The sequence below is a fragment of the Anguilla anguilla genome, chromosome 13 (assembly GCF_013347855.1).
Source record: "Anguilla anguilla isolate fAngAng1 chromosome 13, fAngAng1.pri, whole genome shotgun sequence".
In the NCBI taxonomy this organism is placed as follows: Eukaryota; Metazoa; Chordata; class Actinopteri; order Anguilliformes; family Anguillidae; genus Anguilla; species Anguilla anguilla.
In genome coordinates this window covers 33,546,968-33,573,237 of record NC_049213.1, presented here as the reverse complement: position 1 = coordinate 33,573,237, position 26,270 = coordinate 33,546,968, and the positions used below count along the sequence as shown (strand labels likewise).

At 44.0% G+C, this 26,270-nt stretch overlaps 2 protein-coding genes across 2 annotated transcripts in view; one reads left to right on the top strand and one right to left on the bottom strand.

Moving 5' to 3' along the window:
- Positions 1-13,204, bottom strand: part of LOC118210972 (homeobox protein aristaless-like 3) — a 48,312-nt gene extending 35,108 nt beyond the window's left edge. Inside the window, exon 1 of the transcript XR_004761943.1 lies at positions 13,109-13,204. The gene's annotated coding sequence lies outside the window, so the exon portion shown is untranslated. The remainder of the gene's footprint in view (positions 1-13,108) is intronic.
- Positions 10,069-26,270, top strand: part of LOC118210970 (sodium-dependent neutral amino acid transporter SLC6A17-like) — a 28,513-nt gene continuing 12,311 nt past the window's right edge. Inside the window, exons 1-5 of the mRNA XM_035387518.1 lie at positions 10,069-10,514; positions 16,946-17,432; positions 21,372-21,529; positions 25,049-25,175; positions 25,562-25,743. Of these exons, the coding sequence (XP_035243409.1) occupies positions 17,126-17,432; positions 21,372-21,529; positions 25,049-25,175; positions 25,562-25,743 (774 nt within the window). The 5' untranslated portion in view covers positions 10,069-10,514; positions 16,946-17,125. The remainder of the gene's footprint in view (positions 10,515-16,945; positions 17,433-21,371; positions 21,530-25,048; positions 25,176-25,561; positions 25,744-26,270) is intronic.

The window sequence follows — 26,270 nt, the reverse complement described above, 5'->3', positions numbered from 1 at the left end:
TGGCATGCACTACCGCCCCCCCCCCCCCAGGACTGGAACTGACCACCCCTGCTTTGGAGGAGAGGCTCTGGAGCTCCGGTGATGTCGGGCCTGCCCCTGCCCCCTGCCCTCTGCCCCCTGCCCCTGCCCCTACCCCTAGGTCACCGCCATCTCAAGGTCATACTGCTCCAGTCCCATCACACAGTAAACCTGGTTCTCAAAGGGCAGGATGTATTAAGACCGTTTCCGCTAGCTTCTTTTTACCAGCATAGCAAAAGCGGCATAAAATCCTGCTAGCTAAATACGTGTTGTCCTGCATTGAATTTACGGGAACTATTTGCATAAATATTTTAAGCCTCATTATTGGAAGAGGCTATAAGCAGTAATACTTCCGCTACCTCTTCCTATGGGCACCCGCCCAACCTCCATCCTCCACCTGCACCAAGTCCTTACTAGCCATAAGGATGTCTAGGTACTCCGTCGAGTGTGACACAGAAACAAGCAGGTTTATATTTTTTGTATCATTACTTTGAGTTCTGCACCTTCACTGCATCTTTAATCTGCAGGATGGTGTGCCCAGGCCATAATACTGCGTCTCATAATCCGAGTTGCATAATCCATGCTGTGCTCCGTTTGATCTGTTAATGGAAACGGAGGATACACTTAGTGAATGAATGCAGCAGAACGGTTAAAATAACACAGAGACATCATCCCCCACGAATATGAAAATAACGCTGCGATTACATAATCAGTAAGAGAACTGTGAGTCGATTGAATGTGTGTGGTGGGAAAATGAGAAAAAAAGGTATGCTGCAATATAATGGCCAGGATTCAATCAACATTCCCCAACTGTATTTGTGACTAAAAAACACTTATGCCCAGATCCACTTCGCCAAAACATGTTTAGCTTGCTGTTCCAGAAAAAATCTTAAAGCCTTGGTGCGATCTGTGTACCAAAGCATACAAAGCACTGTAAAGATAATTAACAGAAGGCCTTCCACTTTATTAATGATTTAGAAAGCAACAACACTTGTATTTCTTATCAGATTGAGCAATTTCTGATTCACTGGCATTACTTAATCAGGGCTTAATTGGAAAAAAATCATCAATAAAAAAAGTTTCCACAGTACAACGTACAGTGTTAAATGATGTATCTCCGATACATCATATACGTGTCCCCTCTGTTAGAGTTGAATTAGCACATAATTCTTTGCTGTGTACCTTTCACATTTGTTATATTGTATTTGTAAATAAATAAATAAATAAATAAATAAACTTTGGTTTTGATATATTTGCGTGTCATTTTTCTGGTTATGGCTGCAGAGACAAAACTGAAGAGTGTCACAGGTCCCCGTTTCTGAAGGACAGAACAGGTGAGATTGCTTCTGGCGGGCCTTAATCAGTTTCTATTTCCGGCCCCAAGGTGTTAAGGATCTGGCGGCCCCCTTAGCGCTTACCGCTAGCGGTCTGTAGCTGCGTTAGCTGTGAGAGAGCCGTCGCACGCGCTCCCCACCGCACGGTGACGGACCTTCTGGACCAACGAGCCCTGTCCACTACCATCCATCTCAGTGCATCTGCACTATGTTATCCTCCCCGAGGGAGATTTACAAAAACCCCAACAGAGATATGATATTATATGATATTATATGATATTATAAATGTGACGGCATTCCCAAAGGTGTGGGCTCCTCACAATAAAATGTCCTGTGTTAAATCTGCGCTTACATAGTACATATGGTCCCTAATGGACTCACATGTACTCTGTTAAGAGGTGAATTAACACTGAACATTTTTCAGTGCAAGCGCATCGCACAGTGAGACTGCGTGGCATAAGTGTACACAGACGCATTATGAAATATTATTATGAAATAATCGGCGTTATGTAAACGGCGCGGTTAATCCAATCGAGCCAGGCCGCGCCACGGCCGCCGTAAGCGAGGTGGGAGGAGGCGTAAACGTTCTGGTGGACTGCGTCGACCCGCTCTCTCTCCGGCGCGGCAGGAGGTAAGTCAAGGTCAGTACCCCCAGGGCTGAGCCGCCTCCGCGATCGACCGTCACAAGGGGGGGGGGGGGGGGGGAGGTGGGCATGAATCAGGGAGTTAATGAGGCCCGTCCTCGTACAAGCAATCCGAATTCCACCCTCGGTGCTTTATGGGAAACGGGCGGCGTTAAATACATGCCTCCGCACCTTATAAATCCCACACCGCAGTACATCACCGCACACTGACAGCCGCGAGGACTCTGCGTGCACCGCCAGCGCACAACAGGGCCTCTGAATCACGCTCGCTTCCGTCAAAACAATAGTGCTGGTGGGGGGGGGCGGGGGGACACTCATCACTTATCTGGTCTTTAATGGTGTAAAATATGATTTGTTTGTCATTTACGGTCCTGTCAGAGCCGGGCGTCAGTCAGAAGAACGGAGAATGACAGCACCGCTGAAAGCAGGAACAGAGACAGGGTGGAGCAGCCATCCGTCTGTCTGTCTGTCTGTTGTCTCTCTCGTCTGTCGACAGATGTAGGGGAATTTCGAAGACGACGCCTGGCCTTGCCTTTCCCACGCTGACAGCGCTATTGTCGAAAGACGCCAGGCAGTCGATTTAGTGAAGCTTCTCGGCCGGCCTGCGACCTACTTTCCTCTGTCGGTACCTGCAGCACCGGTCTGAGCGGTGTGCTGGAACTGCGGAGATGAGAGGGAGGGAGAGAGAGAGAGAGAGAGGGAGGGGGGGGAGGGAGGGAGAGAGAGAGAGAGAGAGACAGAGCGCGTCTGACGGAGGTTGAGCTGTACCACCCTGTCAGAACGGGGGAGTAGGGGGGCGGGGAGGGCTTAAATCTGAATGACAATTTGCTTTCTCCGGGCTAGCACCCCCTCAACATTTTGCAGAGTTCAGACTTCCATGTTTGCTACCTCCAAGATGCAATCAGAACCAGCAGACTGGCACCTCCCTAGGTCAAGCATGAAGCTGGATCTGTGCCTATATTTACTAATGACCGAGTATAACGTCATGATATTATATCAGTAACACACAATGTATACAAAACTGAGCATCATAAGGACAATATCAACTATAGATGATTCACATCTCAACTGAAAATGAAATGAGCTATTCAGATGCCAGTGCCATTGTTTGAATTCAGTAAAATGCATAACAAGCGTGAACGATACATGCATTCCATGCCCTCAAGTCCACGCTAAAAGGATTTGACAAACAAAAGCAGGCCCATCTTGTTCTTGTGGAAAGGGGTACAGTAAATAAAATCCACAAGTTAATGAACTGTGGAGAAGCCATCAGCGTGACCGCCCCCACGCTGAATCACACTGTGACTCCCGGAGGTTTGCTCGTGAATCACCGCGATGCATTAGCCCGCCATCTCCATGTGACGACGACGCTGATGTGACGCGGACGACGCCAACGTTTGCGTGCCCTTCTCGTCGTCCGCGAGCGATTCCACAATCAGCTGCAGATGCCAGCAGAGGCATCACGAAAGCAGGTGCTTAAAAACTCCACAGATTCCATGCTCATCCTTTTTTCTGCTCTGCTCATAAAATCTTGTAGGTTGAGAGTTGGCGTCCCTGCGGGCTGTGCCACACGGCCTCGCCCCAAAGGTATGGGTTCCAACATCATGAAAACCAGCAGGCTGGCTCAGAAACTTTTATCACATGTGAGTCTAAGTGCATGATGTGCTGTCCAGCCGACACACCTGTGAATGTCACACCTTCACCTAAATGGTTCAGGCACTTGAAAGGGAAAGGGTCAATAAAGCTGTGAAAAGCAGTCTCTCCATGTTGCCCTGCAGGACACCAACCATCCCAGAGGATTTACTGGAGAAAGCACTGGACTAGAATGCCCTAGTATAGGCATTAAGAGTGTGACACATAGGAAGGAAGTGAGAAAGGAGAGGAGGAGATAGAGAGAGAGAGAGAGCGAGAGACAGACAGACAGGGGAAAAGAGAAACACTAGTACAGAGAGAGAGAGAGGGAGACAGGGGAGAGAAACGGAGAAGAGGGGAGGAATATAAATGAGACGACAGCGTAGGAAAAATACTGGGTGCGGGCACTGCAGATGTGGAGCACGTGAGGAGGACTGTGTGAGGACGGGATGAAAAAATAAAAATGCGCTTCCAGTAAAAAGAAAGAGAGAAGGACAGTGGGGAGGGAGGGAGTGTGAGAGAAAGAGAGAGAATAATAATAATACATAAAACCTCCAGCCGCAGCAGGCCTGAACAGGTGAAGGTGATCACGTGTGTGGGGGGGGGGGAGGGGGGAACAGGCACGGCTGGGTCCCAGGAGGAGGGCGCTGACGTCAGGCCGAGGGGTTTTAAATAAAGAGCAGCTCGGGACGGAGGAAGAGCCGGAGCCGCCTCACAATCCGCCACAAACCGCCGTGTAACAGGAGCCGGGCGGACGAGAGGGGAGGCCAGAGGGGTAACGTGAGCAAGGAGGACAGGGAGGAAGAGGGAGGTGAAGAGAAAGGAGAGAGAAAAAGAGAGAGAGAGAGCGGTGGCAACGCAAGGCGGAAGGTGAAAGAAAGGTGAGAGACAGCAAGGGGGGCAGGAGAGCGAGAAGGGGCGGGGCCAGCAGCATCCCAAAACCACACGGGCCCAGAGGGTCAGCCGCTAACGAGACAGTGGCGCAGCGCAGCGGGGGCGGGGGGGGGTACTGCCACAGGGTACTTACACAGGAACGTCCCCAAATCTAACCCAACAAAAGGCTGGTCTCCTCCAGCGTCGAGTGGCTACAGGGATGAGCTCGCATTCAAAGCTCTCCGATGTGCGGCTGATGTTCAGCTCACTGTGCACGTCATCCGAAATCAATCACACGTCCACCGCGACGCGACACGCGCACAGCACGCGCAGCATACTTAGCATCTAGATTCTGTAGCACTGTGGCAGCAGGCCACAGCAGACCACAGCCAGAAGGAAGCTGAAAGGATGTGGAGGAGGACTGCTATAAAAAGGAGAGAAAACTTGACCAGAAAACCGGCTATTCTTAGCTGTGCGTCTTCCCTGGGTGACCTTAATAAATAAGTGAGCTGTTGGAAGTGGCACAGACCAAAACCACTGCCTCTTGGGGGGAAAAGGAAAATGCTTGCTGGCATATTGCTACACCCTGAAAAACATTCCAATTCATTAACATTAGATTCAATATAAACACATTAAATTTATTAATACTTCACTGCAATTGAATTGATTACCCACAAAGAGAAGGGTGTTTTATCTAAATATTTTCCAGGACAGGAAAAAATCTGTATGTGTTCAGTCCTGTTAATAAGGCCTTGTGTGAAGGGCCCAGTCTTCTGGCCCACTCCTCCCTCAAGAGCAGGACCTGCAGACCCAGATGGCTCCACACAGAAGCCAGCGTGGGGGGGGGGGGGGTGATGGGGGGCTTGGGGGTTTCAGTGACCAGATGCTCGGTGAAAGCAAAGCACAGCCAACAAAAACACAGACAGTAACCAGGCATATGTGACCTTGGATCTGTTAGTTCTTTTTTGGAGGGGGGGGGGGGGGGGGACTGGACACGTTTCCATGGTAACATGTCTCCTCGAAGGACCAAAGGACGGAGGCCGGATTAGGAAAGGGGAGGTGTGATGAGTATGGCACAGGGAGGGGCGTTCCCGCCACTGCATTCGACACGGTATACCACCAGCCCACCGACAGCCCTCCCCATGCGACCGAGAATCGATCCTGTCGGCTAGTGTCTCCTGAGGCTCTCCGTGACATCACTGGGATGGTAACCAGTCAGGACGATCAATACTGAGATTAATCCGAGCGCAGGGCACGACAGACACAGGAGAATGTCACACGCCCGGGGCCACATCGCGTGTGGAGAACGCCTGCATTGCTGTCCCGATAAAGCACTGTCTGTAGGGCCACCAACACCCCCTTTCCCAAAATCAGCGAGGCAAGATTCTATTTTGTTGACAGCAGGTGGAAGGGTGCCGATAAAACTGTTGACTGGAGAATATATTAGAGAATGACTGAATATCCCCTGTGGAAAAAACAGAGTTTACATGATGTTTACACAAACAATAAGCCATCTGAGAGCCAGGAGGCCTTCCTCTTTGTAAATGTCCTCTCTCTAAATACCAGCTTCACATCTTTGAAGACTCTTTAATATCTGCTAATTGGACATGAAATTGAACCAAACCTAGTAATAATACCCTTGCATTCTGCTTGGAAACAATCCATACAGTAGAAACAAATTATTGATTGCACTTTCCATGAAATATGCATGCAGGCACATTCTGTTATTCCCCAGCCTATGGAGCATCCTTTCCTCCTTACAGTATAACTTGGCAAGCGGAGCATTTATTTACAAAGCGCAGCACATCTGCACGCTACAAACAAGGAGAGCTAGATGGTCCCTGTTCACAGTTCTAGGCCTCATTTCCATTTTTGAACACCACAGCAGCAACCTTATTTATTTTCACTGCAGAAATCCTCCTCCAGGGTGCATTTAGATTGCTAATTCAGCAACCCATTTATACACCTGCATCAGCCAATGCACTGTCCTCTACTCATGGGAGTCACAATGCATGCAACCACATTGCATTGCCACCTGCACTGCCACAGAGCTAGTTGGACTATCAGTGGTGGGAAACAAGGGCCATTCATTACTTAATTAGCCATAGCTTTTAGCTACATTTCTTTGATAAGGGTAACAATGACAGCCGAAGACTGTTCTTGCGTCCCTATATGAAACATTTTACTCTAATCTAATCTACAAGTGCTGGTGTATACAGCCAATTAGCTTTATACATTTTAGTCAGAGTAATTGGTTGGGGGGAACCTGCATACACAACAGCACTACAGGGCCAGAACATTTTCTATGATACAGAATGAGGTCCAGTGTATAAAAGGCAGAAAAATAAAAGGAAGTGGAAACATGAGAACTGGGAATAACAACTGAGCTGAGATTCTAGAAGCTTTGCGCCACTGACAGTGGAATCTCTTAGCTTTCTGTTTCTGGCAGGAGGTCAGATCAGTCTTTGCACACAGAATTTGCAGATGGATGTCAGAAGAGGAAGAAACTTCAACAGCCATCTGCGGCAGCCTGCAGCACTAACCAAAGTAACAGATTATTCTTCAGCAGCAAAAATATATTTATTTATTTGTTTTACACATGGTAAGCATGTCTTTGTGTGCGTTTGTGTGTGTGTGCTTGGTATGTGCATGGCTGTGTGTACATGCAAGTTTTTGGGTGCATGCAGAGGTCCATTAAATAAATAAAAACTACATTTCTTATTCATTTTCCCATAAATATGAGAAAATAGATTGTGCAAGATGTACCCCTCGAGCCAACTCCCACTATGAAGACTGTAGCAGGAACAAACACCTTGCTGTACTACAGACTTTGCATGTGACAACATGTAAATGGACATTCCCATCTGGAGCAGGCTTAGGCTATAAACTCTGATTTCTAATAGAATATGTCCAGTTGAATGGTGCAGGTTGGATAATATTACACAGAATTATTATTATAATTTTTTTTTTTTTTTTCAGTAGAGGATTCTTTTCATGCTCCCAAGAACATTTACCACAAGAACATTTATTTAGAAACAATACACCTGCCAGTTAATCAAAGCAGGGTCTTTTAGAGATGCGACCGGACTCATGATATGGCTTTTTTTTTTTTTTTTTTTAGAAGCCATATCATTTTCACTTAAAGCATACAGCTATATGGGGGGGGGGGCTAGTACCCAGAAGGTGCAAAGAATAAAAAGGACTCAGGGCGAACGACTATCACGTGATTCTTTCTGGGTTGCCATGGTGACCAGTCCCAGCACCCAGCTCGTCTGAGACGTGTCATATAAGACGCTGGGGCGTGGCCACTCCGAAGCCGGGAACAGGAAGAATGCCATCTCAGTGCTGGCCGGAGAGATCGCTCATTAGCTCACAAATGTATTCCTCCCCGTTATTTGTGCAATATGCACAAGGGGGCAATTTACCACCTCTTTCAGATGTCTACTCCAGGAGCAAACCTGTATTTAGGGATATGTAATTTTACCACACTTGAAGGAAGAACTGAGTCAAATCTGACTTTTATCCTAGCTAAGATTAGACATAAAAGTCACTCATGTGCAGCTTTTGGTCACAATTCTGAAGACCTTTCCAAAGGGAAGTCTTTTGCCTCTTCCATATTGAAACATTCGTTCTGACACTCTAGAAGCTGAAATTGGCCAATTTGTTTTGCCCAGAAAAAGTCATCTAAGTAGGCTTTAATCCAGAATTAATACAATTAATTTTTGTTAAATAGAAAAAAATACCTGAGTAGTAACAGAAAATTATGCTTTTCTTTCTCTAAAATTCAAGATATGAAATATAAACATTACCATCACAAGAGCGGTGTTTAAATTCACAACATAGAGCAACAACAGCTTTACCCTTAAGATATGAAATATAAAAATGGTCAAGCATGTTTGTTTAGAGGAAAGCACTGGTATTAATGGCCACAGCAACTGCTTGGTGATAAAGTGGCACAGCAGGAAAATTATGTGTAATGCATATTTTTTTGTCAATATCTCTGGCACCAACAGAATGTAGGAAGCCTGCACAGCCCCAACCACTGAATTCCAGAATGTTCTTTTAATCTATACTGCATATATGCCACCTCCCACAAGGAATCCAAGCTACCTCCTGAAAGCTGTGGCAGAAGAACAACCTGCTGACAAACTCTAATCCCATAAATGGCATGGAAACTGCATACTGCTCTGCAATGATGACATTAACACCCCCTTTGCCCGCCTACATATAGGTAGGCAGGGAAAGGGGGGTTTTTAAATGCTTGAAACACTAAAAGAGGACACTTCTATACAGTAAATGTCTGCTACATGCGGCAAAACTTACTGAAAAGTTAGAAAGCTCATTAGCATGGTTTCTTTACCAATGAGTAAAAACTTGCCAGAAAGTGGAATTTCATGAACAGTTGACTAACCCATATAGGCAGGGGCGTTCCCCAAATTTCTGGGCCCTGAGCAAATGCAGTCTCTGTGGGGCTCCTTCTCATCTCTTGAAAATTTGAGCCTCCAGCTCAGGGTCCTGGGTAGTCAGTTCCACACCCCCCCCCCCCCCCCCCCCCCCTCCGTTATATACACTTGGCTTTTATGGCACTTAATTGAGCAGCACATTTCAGTATTCATCCCTTATACATGTATACTCTACTAGAAACCACAGAAGGGTTCAGATAACAGGTGTCTATGAAATAGGCATGTGTGATTATGAAAAAGGCTAGTACATACATAACATTAATAAAATACAACATTCAGCCTCTATTGGAAGCATTTTCTTGACTTTAACTTTATATGTGGGCAGACAATTTGCTGAACAAGAAAGAATATGGTCAAGGACAAAATAAATCCTTGGGCGTCCAAAAGAAATACAACGTGGTCTCAGCACCACTCCTGTCATCTTTAGTGGTATAAAAAATAGTGTGAGGTGTAAGATAGGGACTGATTTATGGACCATGCGCACAAGCCCTTGGCCCGTGCCACCCCCATCCCCTCACACACACGCGCGCACAGGCACATCGGCACAATGTCTCAATATGGCAAAATGAAGCTATATCACACATTCTCGACACTGCATCCCTAAAACACTGATGTGTTTGTCAGTACAAGGATTAGAAAAATGCATCCAATAAGTCCGACAAGCGTGTATGATACGCCATAACTGCATCGCGTATAGTTTATGAAATTAGATTCATGTTGTCTAAAATTGGAGTATAATTACTTTCATAATCTGGCACCTGTTAACACACGATTAATGAATGATGAATGGAACGGATATGCGTGCATCTACACCGCAGGACAGAATCTCGTTTTATCGTCGTTCTTTTCAAACGATGAAGACGCGGGATCTGTCAGAACCATCATCTCAATTAACAACAACAACAAAAAAACTTATGTTGTGACGATCATAAGAATAAGTTTAATTCTCCAGCGAATGTATATAATGTATTCTATTAGCCTTCATTTTTTATTTATTGTCTGTATTGTCCTTAAAATAGATAACATCCAATGACGTTTGCAGGGTACTGTGACGCAAACATGAGTCAGAGTCAGTATTTACTTTTGTAGCCATCCCTCTCCATCGAATCGAGGAAAATGTATTATCCTGCCAATATTTGATAAATAAAAAAACGTTCCTGACGCATCTGTGTTTTACTCCTCAGTAGTAATAGGACGGAGAGGAAGCTCATTTAACTTTCTCTAAAATTCCCCAAGGGAATCGTGTTTGCATATTTAAAAAAAAATAGTTGGCAGCAAGTTGCTATTATTAGATGTTAATAACTTTGCAATGTGATATGCCGGGCTCCTGCGTCAGCCTATACGCTCTGCACAGTGCATGTCAATTTTGAGCCAAAGCAGCATGTGATCCTCTTGCATCCTCGCGCGCACAGAAGCTGGGTACCAAACTCGTGACTGTAGGGAGGCAGGTTACTCGCCGATTATATTCGCTCTGCATGCGATGGTATTAATTCCCGACATTATTTCTTTATAACGGCACAGGAGGTTCTACGCTGTTTGCATCAGTCAAGGTAAGGAAGGGCAATTAAGGTACGCGTCTGTCATGTTTCTCTATTCTATGGTTTTCACCTGCCGTCTTTCATTGTGACAGAAGCGCTTTTCTTATGCATTTTGTTTGGAAATAGCATGCATGCTTACAATGCCAATCTATCGGTTGCGATTTTGTTGTACATCACCGAATCTAAGTTGCTAGGTAACAGGCTAAGACTCACCTTGTCTAAAGATAAATATGGATACTAAAATACTACCTAATTTGCTAAATGCATGATACCTTTGGCTATGTCTTGCTAGGTAATTGTGACTCTCCTTGGAAAAGATGCTTGTAGCTACTTGTGTTGGGATACTGTCCCGATGTGTGCGTAACACATTAAAGGAAATTGCATTTTAACTAAAGTCTGCATATTTAAGTTCATATTGAGTCAAGAGCGCATTGCTATGGGTTTGCTCTGGATTAAATATATTGCTTAAATAATTAATGTGTTATTGAGTGGCAGGGTAGTTTGACCTTGAAGGCAATTCATTTCGTGTAATACTTCAATGTTTCTTTAAATCAGTTATTGGTCATGTTTTCAATCAATGCTATCCGCGCAGGGGCTATTTGAAGTCGAATATTCCGACAAATTTGCAATACGAAGTCCATTTGATGGACAAAATGACAGGTAACTATTTTGTCAGTCCTTCTAGTGTAGTCATCCGTAGGCTTGTCAAAGAAGCTCAATTTAATCAAAGCGTCGGTTTAATCAAAATTAGGCTATATGTTCACGGTGTGATGTCACCGACAATTTAGTTACGAAGCAAAAGTTTCCTCGTCAGCATCGTACACACATGAGCTACATTCAAACACGCGAACAGGCGTATACTCGGAGCTGTAAAATATTTCTGTGGAGAGCGGAAGAGTTCGCTCCGTTCAGACACCTCCCACTCACGCATCCTGATTTCACTGGTGTCATGGACAGCCGGTGCTCGGAGGAAAATAGTTTTTTTCCAAGTGGCCATGATATTCTACATGGCAAAATGTCGTCTTAATAACAGTGGCACATATGGCAAATGAGTTTTAACTGATTTATTAAGTTTACCAGCTGTTAACAGTTAATTCTGCTTTAAATGCACATAAGTCTAGTGTAACTAATCAGTGTTATATGACACTTAGACTGATGGTACACTGTCTAGTAATTTATTGAATGATTTATTTGATTCATTCAAATAACAGATTGCTTCCCATTCCATACTGAAGTTGACATTATAATAATAAAAAAATGCTCGCACAGCATTGCTGTATATTATTGGACTTTTGGGTGTGAATTGGGCTTCCATTGAACCAGTGATGGGCACTGAATAATGATCACGCATACAGAAAAATGGCCATGCATTTTACAAAACAGCCAAGTAATTAATTCAATAATTTAAAGTCATCACTATCGCATAAAAGCATCATGAAGAATCTGTTCATTATGGAAGCCAAAGATGATTACATTTGCATGGGTGGCAAAGGGATCATTACTGGAAAGGTATCCTTGTGAAGATGTGTCCTATTTTTCTGAGTTCTAAGGACATTTTCTGACCTCAGAAACAAAGGAATCTTTCCATCATCATTGCAGTGCCATCCACAAGCTTTTAAAAGTATGCATATTAAGCAGTTTTTTTGTCTTTCTAAATTATGTGAAATGAATGTGCCTCCTTCAGCTGTTGTAGACATATCAGGCCTCTAATTGGGTCTCATTACAATTAATTCCATGTTCTTAGCCACAGAAAACCAGGAGGTGTCACTCTGTCGGAAACGGGGTGAATGGCCAAGAGAAAGAAGGAGGGAGACCAGACAGGGAAGCAAGGCTATTGTAACTGGAGTTGCCTAGCAACCAGACAAGATATAACTGAAATCCATCTTTCATGAATGACACTTATTAGAACCTGCTCGATAATGATTTCGATGTGACGTTCTGCCAAGAATAATAAAAAACTTTTACAAGTGCTCACCTGAGTATTGCCTTCCCGCAGTTATTATACCTACATACTGTAGGTCTATGTAGGCCTTCTGTGGCTGCACCGATCGGCGACGTCCGTACATTCGTCAATCTAGTTTATAACCCGCATATCCCCATTGGATGTTGCCACCAAAACATTTTGGAACAACAAATCATTTTATTTTTTAACAGACCGCATTATTTGACCATAAAACATGTGCACAGTAACCTAACAACTGACACCAGAATGGTTTACTAGAGAATCAACAAGGTATTCTACCTTTGCTACCAACTAGGAAGCCAGCCATCTGTTACACAAACTTAAAACATTCGCCAAACATCTCTGCTTACCCTCGCCAAACATGCAACGAGCTCATAAGCGAAATACGACACAAACATTCCAGAATACAACCACGATGCTTAATACAAATAAAACAAATCATCTGTCTCAGTCAGGCCTCAGTTTTTATAATCTAAGGTTAATCAGGTAATGTTACCGGTAACACAGTAAAGCAAATACAAGACAACGTACTTTAAATTGTACTCTGCATACGGTAAAAGTAATTAACTAGCCAGCAACAACTGTAATTGAATAAAATGTGATTGCATACCTTATAGTCGGTGATAGATTCGTTTATGCTTACAAAATTGCGTTTAGCAGATTTCGCCCTAGTCGCTTTAATCCATGTGGAAATGGTTTGGGCGCTTTCGAAAATGCGCGTTAGGCCTACTTCATTATTATTGCCTGCGTGTGATGGAGGAAGGAAATGTTGAAACCAGAGGTGCGCAACTCCGGTCCTGGAGGGCATATCTGCTGGTTTTTGTTCCAACCAATTACCTTAGTTTTTGTTTTTCGACAGCTCTATAACTTACGCTGGTTCACTGCTGTACTTAAGAACAGTAAAATCTTTGGGACTTGCAGCCTGTGGCTGTACCTGGTGTTGATAAAAATTTCAGATCAAGATATGATTGAAGTAATTAAATAATTAAGAGTAGAATTTGCTCACCCATGATTTAAACCAACTACATTTTCAGGCATGGAGGACCCATCAGAGAGGACTTCATGGCAGTATATGAGGTGCAAACCAGCCTATGAATTGTGTGACAATAAAACAGTAAATCTGCCCATTTAAAGGCCAAGGTACTGCTGCGTGTGCGATGAATATTTTTTTGTTTCAAAGTTACCAATCCTGTTTTCCAAACAGATTTTTAGTAAGGGACCCTTAGAAATAGACAGTTTGCACTTATTCATTGTAATGCACATTTAAAATATTATTCTGTGTGTTTCAGTAACACATCTTTTTCAACCTTCAGGTAGTTATCTGCTGTTTGAAGTTATTTTTTATACATAGCTTTGGAACTAAATTGACCCCGTATGCTAAGCATATACAAGGTGTTCTTGCTTGATAGTAAGACAGGGGTGCACAACTTCAAGCAATTACCTCAGATTTAGCTCTCAGATTAATTCATAGACTTCACTGGTACACTCCTGTATTTGGGCACAGTAAACTCTTTAGGATACACTTGCAGTCTGTGGCTGTAGCTGGAGCTTATATAACCATGAGATCAAGATATGGCTGAACCACAGTAATTAAAACATAAAATACTCAAACAGATCGGCCTTTGTTGTGCACCCCTGCTTTAAATGAAACACTGGTGCAGAGAACACCACAAAATCCTGCAGGCACTGTAGCCCTTCGTGACTGGAGTTTGACGCCTGTGCCCTAGAACACAGAAAAGCATTAAAATGGGATCTGTTCATTCTTATTTTGGATAGCCAATCCAGTTGTAATGTAGTTCAGTGGTCTAGGGGTTTAAACCTGAGGTTTTAACTCCAGTTAAGCATGCTCCAATTGACCCTTGGTGTTTGAGCTTGGAACAACAGGTATAGGAAAAAAACATAGGCTTTGTCATTGTTTATATAAGATGCTGTCATTATTTTGATTATGCAGTAATTCAGTTCAACAATAGTGGCTTGTATTATTCAATGGGGGTTCAATGGGGCACTATGTTTAGAATGCAGTGAACACAGAATGTGAGTCTTGAGTGTAGTGGATGATTATGGATTTTGCATGATGCACAAAAGTTATGGCTTTCGTGTGTCATGCGAAAGACTGTACCTGACAGAAATGATCGTGTTTTGAGAGAAAGTCTTTTAGATTAGGCCCTAAAGTTGCCCTGAATCTGGTGCATGATGTTGAAGTTATAGAGCAGGGGTAGCAACACTGGTTCTGGAGAACCAGTCGTGTTTCTGGTTTTTTGCTCCATCCGAGGTCGATCACAAGCGTCTGATTGAAAATGAAGAGCCTCAATATTCAGCCTGAATGGTGAATCACTGAGCACCTCTAGCACGTAGTCACTAGTTGTGCAGTTCCAGGTTTGCGTGGAGCAAGAATCAGAAGGATCTCTGGCACCTCTAAACCAGGGCTGTCTACCCCTGTCATGGTGGCTGAGGTGACATTGTGGATGCCACTTGCAAGTGAGCCACTGGTGCTGGTTGCTTAAGCACACAGAGAAATGACATCAAGCTCTGCTCAGTCTGACTCACAGGATACAGACTGTGGGTATAAGCCTGCCATTGGCCGACTATTTCAGTCGGAATTCTCCTCCCCTTCCGCTATATGTGTGTTACCATTTTTGCAAGGGCGCCGTCGCTGCATCCTGGGCTTAGCGTCGCCCAAAACGATTGTGATTGTTTTAAAGAAATACAAACAAGCCAGAGCGTTTTTTTTCCCCCTATACCGGAATGATTATGGGTCGAGCCAGACCTTTCTCCAGCGCTGGCTCAGCGCTGAAACGAAGTGTGGCGATAGGTCTGCCTGTGCGAGACTAGGCTCTGCTCGGCGCACGGGTCACAGGAGGCTGCGTGTGCCTCTGCGGAAGCTGAAGGCCTGCACAGCTGAGACTCGCTGTTGTCCAGGTGGGCCAGACGCCATCTTGAGAAGTCACCACAGGGAAGACTGCGGCGCTTCGTCCTCCGTGTGACCTCTGGTGTGTCATTCGGTTCTTTAATTTGTGCACACCGGCTGTGGACTGACACACGAGCATGCAAATATGCATCTCCTCCTCATTCAGCGATGGTAAAGCACCGGTAAAACAATATCTAGTCAAGCTGGGAGCCCCTGTGTGTTCTTCCCCGTGTTGAAGGAGAAGCTGGCCAAATTAATCCTATGGGTTTAAACTGCATGCTGTCCGTTATTTTAATCTATTTCTTCATAACAGTAGGGAATCTTTCATTTCAGTTTGTAATGAATGAACAAACAGAGTCCTTTAGCATGCACCGTGGGATTGCTTGACAAGCCATGACAGCTTCTTCTGTATCTTGCACGCATTTCCTCCTTTTCACCCTGGACCAAACCAACGGGTTTCTGGAAAGGGGGGGCAGGGGCTACCAATCAGCTCACAGGATTAGGGGGTTTATGGAAAGCTGGCAGAAAGTTAAGCTGAGAAAACCTTTTTCATGAAAATGAACTTGCTGACATTGAAAAGTCAAAATCCCTCACAGAGAGAAATAAAAAGCCAGACAGTCATTTTTTGGTGCTTCTTTGTTTTATGAGGGTGTTTTTGTGAGGAACTGAGGGATGTTTTCAAGACTGAACTGACAAATTGCCCTGATGTTTGCTTGGTATGCCCATTCACATACACTTTCCTTTGGGTTTCACATAAATTTCACTTCATTTCAGAATAATGAAAAGTAAATTCTAACCAGAATCATGTACTGAAGGGTACTTTTTTTTAAAAGCAAACTGCTGATAATATTTTAGCGAATGGAAATAGACAACCTTCTAAAAACCGTGACAGATTTTAACCAAAACATTTTCAGGTGTCTGACATAATCAATCTATTTAACATGGCTGTTAATTTACCTGAACCAGCTATATACAGGGCACATTACATAAAATAATATATAATGTGTCCTCTGCTATATAAAATAAATTTATTATTATTTATTATTATTACATTACATTCAGTGTATCACATGTTTATCATAAGCTTACATCATAACAAGTACAGAAAAGGAAAAGGTAACAAATAAAAATGTTTTTAAAAAAATATTTAATTTAAAGTTTTTAAAAGATGTGTCTACAAAAGCTGAGTGAAAGCTGTAGACATGATGCAGTTCACTGCTGGGGGTGATGACGACGCCCACTTTTATTACCTGGTCACTTTATAAGGCTCATTCAGTGAAGGCTCTAATGTATCAGCACTAAAGCAAGTGTATAGAAGCTGCAGAGAAAATCTAAAAAAATCAGAAATAAAATTAAATTATCTCTCTCTCGATCGGTGATAAACTAATTTTAAAAATGATATTCTACATAATTCAATTGTATGTTATTTATATTGCACAATTGCATTTTTAGACGTTTTCAGATATAGGCAAATGCTATGATGTCCTGTGCCGTATTCATCCAGAGAACGAGTGAACATTCTGAATGATTTCTTAATTGGCTGTTTTATTTGTCTTTCTCTCTCTCTAACAGGACTAAAAAGAAACAGGACTAGACGGCCATCTCCTCCCAAGTTTAGCGCCTGTCATTTGACCCTCAAGCTAGGTGTGTCCCTCTCCCCCTTCACCGGGTCAGACCCTCTTCTACCCTTGCCCCGTTGAGGCTTTTTTTCTTTTTTCCACTTGCGGGTTCCACCAACACAAGGAGTCCCAGATGCCCAAGAACAGCAAGGTGACCCAGCGGGAGCACAGCAATGAGCCCGTCACCGAGTCCGTGGCCGACCTGCTGGCCCACGAGGCGGCGCTGGACTACAAGAGCAGCGTGATGAATGTGGGCGGAGCCGGCGGAGGCCCCGCCCAGAAAGGCAAGGGCAAAGCCAAGGACACGGACACCGCGCTGGAGAATGACGGCCGCCCGGCCTGGAACAGCAAGCTGCAGTACATCCTGGCCCAGGTGGGCTTCTCCGTGGGGCTGGGCAACGTGTGGCGCTTCCCCTACCTGTGCCAGAAGAACGGCGGAGGTGAGCTGGAGTGCCCTCTGCTGGCTGTTCTCTCCAATACATCAAGTCTGTAGGTTTTAGAAGTGACTGACTGCACACATTTTCTTACGTCAGAAGAGTAGTTCTTTTCCAGTTTAATTAGAAATGGGAAGTTCCAGTGTTGTGCAGAAATTGAAATGTGGATATTTGGCAATGCTGAGTTCTTAAAAAATTGTTTTATTAAAAAAGGGGGACCCAGAGCAATATTCTTTCAGGGGGCCTAGAATTCCTAGTTATGCCCATGTCTTTGAATAGCTGACCTGGGGTGTTTGTTTTTTAGTGCTTCCTCCTTTCGTCACTGTTTGTACTCACACAACATGCTTTAGGGTGCTGAGCATGGCCTCAGACAACTACAATTATGACTCAGACGGCTGTCAATGCAGGACAGCTACACCTGCCAAAAGAAAAAATGGCCTTCGGTCAATACAAGGGTTACAAATACAGCAATGCTATTCATTGTGGCTAACCAGGCTGATTAGGGAATCTTATTTCAACCAATTGGTAACATAATTATAATGCAGTTACATTATTTAAACATACATACAGAATGTAGGGTTTGTTCCATCTGCTTTTGTTTTTATATTTGAACTCCTACCATGCCTGGACACTCTGTAAATACTTGATTCTTGACTGGCTGATGATGTACATTTATCATGCTAAATTCTTCTCACTTCTTTAAAAGTTCTACATTTAGGCTACATGCCAAAACAAGTAGACCATGTAAATAAGCAAATAAACAATGTTCTTTTAATCTAGCTAGGCAATACAGCAGTATTTCTACATAACACTCCTGGGGAGCCTTATTATTTTAATATTCTGCAATGACTAAAATTGTTAAAAAGTTACCTGATCTTTTTTAAAAATGTAAATCATATCAGTACTTCCTGTATGTAATGTTGTGTAACAGCTGCGCAGGATGTTACCATGTTTAGCTTTCATTATTTTGTCAATCTTCTTACGGCCACATTTGGTAAATGGTAAATGGACTGCATTTATATAGCGCTTTTATCCAAAGCGCTTTACAATTGATGCCTCTCATTCGCCAGAGCAGTTAGGAGTTAGGGGTTAGGTGTCTTGCTCAAGGACACTTCGACACTCCCAGGGCGGGGTTTGAACCGGCAACCCTCCGACTGCCAGACAATCGGTCTTACCTCCTGAGCTATGTCACATTTAATTGCATTTGTGATCAAGCCGACCATGATTACACAGTAAAACTGTTGAAGTTACGACTGTCATGAATCACACATGAATCCAGAGGTGTTTTTCTGCACCACCCAGTAAACCCCCCCCAAACCCCCCCATCCCCCCCCCCCCCCGAATGGTAATCACATCACATTGGTTTATTTTCCCCAGGTTTGAGAATTAAGCCTATCAACCCGCAATTTGCGTGACCAGGGGAACAACTATCTTTCACACACCGGTTTGGATCGTATCAGCTGATCGCTGACAATGAAATTAATGGGGCTGGTGGCAGTTTGAGCGGCGATCTTTACTCAGCCCTTTCCATTTGTCCTCAATTCGCCAGCAACATATCACACACACACACGCACGTGCCCAGACTGCACTTTGCCCTAAGTACAGATTGATTGCATTTGCCCGGAGGAACCCGGCATTTGTCAACCGATCGGATGACATGCTGTCCACAAGACATACAGACCTTGCCTCCGTATTCCCCCCTAAGTCTCCTTGAACGCCTTCAGTATGAAGAGGATTTTCACACATGTAGCTGAATACAAAATAAATTCCAAAATAAATTTTACAATATCCAATCTGCTATATTAAACTGGAACCACAGAATTGTAGAAATGATGAGTTTTAATATTTAGCTTTTAATGTAAAAAAAAAACCGATGTTATTCAATGATTATTTTGATGATTAAGAGAAAACGCAAGCATCTGGCAGAAATTCCTTTCACTATTACTCTGTTCATGTATAGCCTTAACCTGAACTTGAGATAATGCACATAATGCAAGATAACTGCCGCACCCCAGCAAGAAATGGAACCCAAAACCATTTGCATTGTATGCCCTGTTCCCTAACTATTGCAGTACGTGGCCACCCCAAATTGTGCTTGCTCGCTAGAACAGTAGAAGAGACTTCATTCAGAAATCTGTTTGTGGCAGGAAATCAAATCCATTGCAGATATATTCCAAAAAAAAAAAAAAAAACATTCTTGCAGTACAAATATAATTACATTTTTTTTGGCTGATACCTCAGTCCCATGATGCTGGCCTTTGTCCCCAGAGAGAGAGTGGAAGCAATTCAACATTTAGAATTTACATGATGCCCAGATTAGAATCTTAATCAGGGATTTCTCAAATCCCACATCGGAAATATCTTTATAATGCCTCTATTTTGGTGCCTGTAAACTCCTGGTCCTATTATTGGTGTGTATTGTAGGCGTGCGTGTACGTGCGTGTCTACATGTGCGACTGAACCACTGGTGCAAATTGCCACAACTAGCTCTAAGCACTTTACTTCCCGGTTTCAACACTGACTTCAGCTGCTGACGATTTTCCCTGACAATTTAACAGCATGCATTTCCGTCCCCTTTCTCCCTCCATCTCACCAACCCCTCTCCACGAACTTTCAGCAACCTGCGATTAGTTTTAATTAAAAGCCGAGGAAAGCCAGATTGTACAATTCCTCAGAGAGATGGTTTCTTGCACTTGTAATGATCAGCAACAAAAAAATAGCAGGACACGTCCACTTTTCCAAATCACTTCTCCACACCCTATCTTATCTCATGTTGTAACAAAAGAAAACCTTGTTCTATTTATGTTTCTGTCAGTGTCGTGACACCTGGTGTCATTCCACTCATGCCAAAGAATAGCAACTTCATGGAGGTAGTGGCGTAGTATAATGATCTGGGATGTGATCTTCAAGGCTGCAGATTCGATACTCTGGATAAGAGCATCCGTTAAGTGACGTGATAGAAGTTGGAAGGTGGGGGACAGGAACACTTTGAGGTGGTTTGTTCTGGCTGAAGTGGTCTGCCACCATGGCACCGCCTCTGGGTTGACTATGACTCAGTGTACTCTTCTGATCAATAGAACTGTTCAGCAACAGGAACAGGCTATGTGATTATGCAGTGAAATCTATACAGAGCCCAGCAGAGTGGATTGAAGTAGTGGCTAGGCCCCTGGTTGGGGGAGATGCTAGATTTCTTACATCTCATTTTTATCTGGAATACCCCGTCGCTCATAGGCCCGTCTCACAGTTGTAACGTCTTCTATCAAGCCATATTGGAGGAGTATATTTCATAGGCAATTAGACAAGGATAATCCTGCCAACTAGGTCCCCTCTAAACAGATGATACCCAAACCATGGAACAGAAAAAAAATCTGTTGCTTCTAAGGAAGTGATGCCAGGCACTAGCTATATGGATGCTAGTTTTACACTCAGTGGCCACTTTATTACATACGCCTCTCAAGTGCCAGGTAGGACCCACTTTTGACAGCAAAACCGCCGAAATGTTTTATGGCATGGATTCTACCATCCTACCATCTGCTCGTCACAGCAGAAATCGAGATTTTTCAGACCAGGCAACGTTTTTTCCAATCTACAATCATCCAGGTTTAGTGATCCAATGCCCACTGTAGCCTCATCCTCCTGTTTTTAAGTTGACAGCATGGTCTTCTTCTGCTGCAGCTCATCTGCTTATCTGTCTGGTGTGTTTTGCATATAGAGCCATATAGCCATTATTACTTCAGTTAACTGGAGATGCTAACATAAAAATGTTAAGGCATTTTAAAGCCTTCAGACAGAAAATTCAGGCAATGTTAAAACTACAACAGAGAATAGGTGCCTTTAATTTTTAAAATATCCACAGCATTGTTGCCCGTTCTATTGGAAATAGATTGAAAACCCTGATTTGGCTTTTTCGGTGCATAAACGAGGACCCTGTCCCGTCCTCTGCAGGGGCCTACCTGGTGCCGTACTTCATTCTGCTCCTGATCATCGGCATCCCTCTCTTCTTCCTGGAGCTGGCGGTGGGGCAGAAGATCCGACGGGGCAGCATCGGGGTGTGGAACTACGTGTGCCCGCGGCTGGGGGGGATCGGGGTGTCCAGTTTGATGGTGAGTGAAGAAACCCGGGCCCCCCTGTCTGTGATCTCCAAAAAAATAAAAATAAAATAAAAAAGCATTATTTGTCTTCAGACCAATTTGCTTTTAAGCGTAAGGGAAAATTTCACCAAGAACAAAATTAGCCCCTTTTCACTTTCCGCAGATAATAAGAAAAACAGTAACAGAAAAGGGTAATGCTCTGCCTTTTTAAAATGGTGCCCGTTAGACATACCTCTCCTGGTCACACTGTTTCCTGTTTAAAAGTATATGCACATCAGCCTGCATGGTCCAAGTGACTTGTCAAATTCTTATCAATTTTAAAATCAATAAGACATAGAGTACATGTCCAGGACGGGTACTCATCTTTATCACTCAAGCAAGTTGGCCGGCTAATGATGTTCTTGTCACTTGTGCTCTGTCTAGACGGTGTACAAAGCCATTTCATTCCTTCCCGTGTCTGTAACTCGCATTGTTCATTGTGGCCTTTGTCTGTGCTTAAGATGCTATTATATTATGGCAATACACTTGATGGGAATTGCATTTCAACGCCCCATTTGGAAGATCTGTTTTTCAGAGCACAACAGAAAAAAACATACATTTATGGGAAAATCAACCAAGCTACATTGTTAAATATTACTACTGCGAGTAGTACAAGTATAGTGTATTACTACAATAAATCGGACAAGTTCTTCCTTTATTGCATTGCTTTGCCAAGGGGACACCATAAAGCTATGCTCATTGTCTTTCTCCTGGCATGCACCAGTGCCTCTGAGGGCTGTCTGTTCATTTCAGGCTGTGCGGTGGTGCAGCCAGAAACTGACAGCTCTGGCAGAGCAAGCCACACAGAACTTGCTGGGTTGAAAAAGAAAACACGGAGCAGAAGCCTGATAGTGATCGGACTGTAAATTGATAACTTCTGAGTTTTATCAGCTAGATTGAACCTGAGCCAAGCGACACCTCCGGTGGAGAGCATTAGAAAAATCTCAATTCCTGGGTATCTCGCTTGATTTATGGAGGTATCACCGAAACTATCCCCCTCCCATCCATCCCCACTTGAAAAATACACTTTGGTACACGTTGTTAATTTGCAGTATAAGAAGGGTGATACAGTGTTGAACTCTTCATGCAATAAATGGGCCTTATTTCCCCAAGATAATTAAATTCTGTTCATGTACTTCAAAATTAATGGGTCTCTGGGACTGAGTAAATAAAGGTCACTCACAGAACACTTTACACATTTCAAAGCGAGGCATGTTTTATACTGTATTTCACTGGAAAAGGTAACAGGAAAATAGGTAGCAACCACGACTACATCAGAAACACCTTGAGCAGTGCTGCAGCGGATCACATGACTGCTGCATCAGATAAACGAGCCTTCCGTTGTTGGCAGTTGGCCGGCTGCAATTAGACGAATCGATCGGCGGGGCTGAGGCGGTGGCAGGCGCTATGCACTCCGACCCCCCCACCCCCGATCTCTGCTTCCCGATGACACCTATGGTACCTGAAAACAGCCGGCTGCAGGTGCTTTGAGGTGACCAGGTCAGGTCGTGTTGAATGAGGATGCTGGGCTATGCCAAGGGCTGCTGGCAAGCTGAGTGGTGGGGATGCGTCCATCTGCACGGCTTGTCTAAAAATAAGCCTAGCATTAGCATAACATGACTTCCTGGTGCCAAGTCTGAGCAATACCCTGGCTTTGACATATAGAGATGCAGCCCCCTACCAATACACACCCTTTCTGCATGGGCAAAGGGGAAAAAACATTTAATGAAAATCTTTATTTCAGAAAAGATGCTACGGGTTCTGAGTGTGGTCACATCAGGTGATCTGCTGCACACTGTGTCCCCACCCCACCCCACCCCAAAGGCGGAGCTTTGTCTCCATGGATACACAGCTGCATATTAACCGGAGAGCGGGATGCAGGGGCATTCCAAGTCAGCCCTGCACAGGCCCTTGCAGGTTCTCTAAGTGGAACATGAGGCCTTCTCCCGGACGGAGCCAGCGCCTCGCTGGAGCGGAACCTGACTGAACGTGGCACCGGGAAGGCGAAGGGCTATAAATACCTCTTAAAAGATTGCCGTGGAGAGAACGGAGCTCAATAATTCATTGAAATCCCGACTGCGTGCAGCTTCGACTAGACCCTTATGAACACCGAGGCCCTAAATAGCCACAGACAAATAAAGGACTATGTCTGAGCACAAACAATTTTTTTTATTGATGGTCCACTACTTTTTCAAAAAGAAAGGCATCCGTACCTCTGTCACTCTGTCTCTCCATAACAGAACAAGCATAAAAATGTCCATGCATTCCCAGACATGCATAGGTTTGTGAGTAATGTCTTTGTCACAATCTGTTTCTTCTGAGAAGGTCAGCTTAACATCAAAGCTCTGTGACGCATGCACAGAACAGTGTGCAGTATGTGCGATCTATCTGGTCTCAATAGGAATTCCATATATGACTGTGTATTTTAAAAATTAAATTATGAACAAAGAATGTATCTTCATTATATGCCGAAATTTATTCCCTGCATATCAACATATATTGCTTATTTCCAGTTTAACTGATTATCTGACGGTTGCCCCACCTCACATAAGAAAGCTCCACAAGAAGAAGATCAAATTTGGATGAGGTGGAACCCCCCCCCCCCGCCCCCTACCGCCTACCCATCGGTGAATGTTACAAATATAGCTCAGGGAGTCTGGGAAATGTACTCTCAGAAATTCAACCTAGGTGCATTTGATTATGGTGTAGTGCATCCATGACTCTGTAGTCCAATAAAGGTGTAATGTATTAGCTGAACTAATATGCATTAAAACTAGCTAATTATATTTTATTGCTCAATGACTGCTACACGATATCCCGGAATGACATTAAATTAAAACCATTCAAGCTTACACTAAATATTTTAATTCACACTACTCACAAACGCTTTTCGTATTTTGTATTTAAAAGATTTATGTGGACGTCCACAGACCAGCACATCAACAAGCCATTATATTGCTGCCAGCTGTTTGGGAGGCTGGTCATTGATGGACAATGGTGGTTTGTGGGACGACTGTAGTGGTTTCTGGTGTAACCTCTGACCATCAGTGATACTGGGGGCTGACTTCAGCAACCTCACTACTTGATTACTTTGTTCTTTAATGGTACTTAGCACCTGGGGCAAAGTACCTCCAGATCCTGAACAGAGGGATTAAGGGGTAACTTTGGAAAGCTGAGAATATGAAAGCAGTATTCTCATGCAGTCACAGTTGAGGAATTATTTGTTGGCCGACATTTTTTTCCTATGGCACAGACACATGACTCGATTTTAAAATGCAACATTTCTGAAAATTTGTGAGCCGAGTCTGTGCTTCAGACAGTGACGGATTAAAAAAGGATGTTGGATTCTCTGTAAAAAATAAAATAAAATAAAATAAACATCCTACCGGAACTCTGGATTACCTTCCGGTCACACGGCTGTCTTTTTTGTGGGAAGCGGTGGACTTTTCCGATGGCGAGAGATATTCCCTGACGGGCCTCTTTCCCTTGCAGGTGTGCGGCTTCGTGGGCCTCTACTACAACGTTATCATTGGCTGGAGCATCTTCTACTTCTTCCAGTCCTTTCAGTATCCCCTGCCCTGGAGCGAGTGCCCAATCAGGAGGAACGGGACACAAGCCAGTAAGTCAGGCTGCCAGGCCGAGCCGGGCAGAGTTATGCTGGAACATGATACATGGCTCACTTCCTATGGGTCAATATATGGAGAAATACGATATCCAAAATGCGATGAATATAACTTATGTCAGAATATATGAAATATATTACAAAATATATTTTCTTATCATGCAGACTATTTCCCCACTATTTCCCCTCTGATTATTAAAATTGAGAGATAGTTCAGTGGCAGATATGACCTCATGGATCCATATATGTGGATATTTTAAATCGATTCATCTCTATGAATGTGTCTATCAAGGGACATGAGATTTGGGATTTCTCCTTCCTCTCTTTCCACTCTCCTTACTCTTTCCTTCCCTCCTCCCTCCTCCTCCTCTTCCCAACCCCAGTCGTGGAGCCGGAGTGCGACAAGAGCTCGGCCACCACGTACTTCTGGTACCGCCAGACGCTCAACATCACCAGCACCATCGCCGACAGCGGCGGCCTCAACCTGCGGATGACGCTGTCCCTGCTGGCCGCCTGGTTCATCGTCTGCCTGGCCGTCATCAAGGGCATCCAGTCCTCCGGAAAGGTAAGGACCCCCACTGACGGCTGTGCAAAGATGCAAGACGGCACAAGGGTTAGTTTGCTGACCGTCTGGAAAACAGTCTCTGTGCACAATGGTTTAATCACAAGTCAGCCATCTTACACTGTGTGACACTGGTCACTGAGATGGCTGTGAAATACTGTGAAAGTGATCTGCTACTGGTCAGTAAACGTGTCTCACTGTGGACTTCTGGACCCTCTTCTGCTGTCTGAAGTTGAATGTAGACGGGTCTCAGTGTAAAGTCCCACATACCTTTTCCATGTACTCATTCAGGGCTTGAGGGTAACCGAGCACCAATCTCAGTCAGGTTAGTTATCTCTGCTCAGGGAAAATTTTAAATATATGATTGTGAGTTACATTGCCATTGTCTGGAGAAAAAGGTTCATTCTACATGCAGTAAAACACAACTATACTGTCTTCATTAAATCCCAATGCTCGCGTCATCCTATGTCCACACATGCATTTTAAATTACACTCAGGAGAAGTCAGGGCATCGTACCCATGTTTATCTG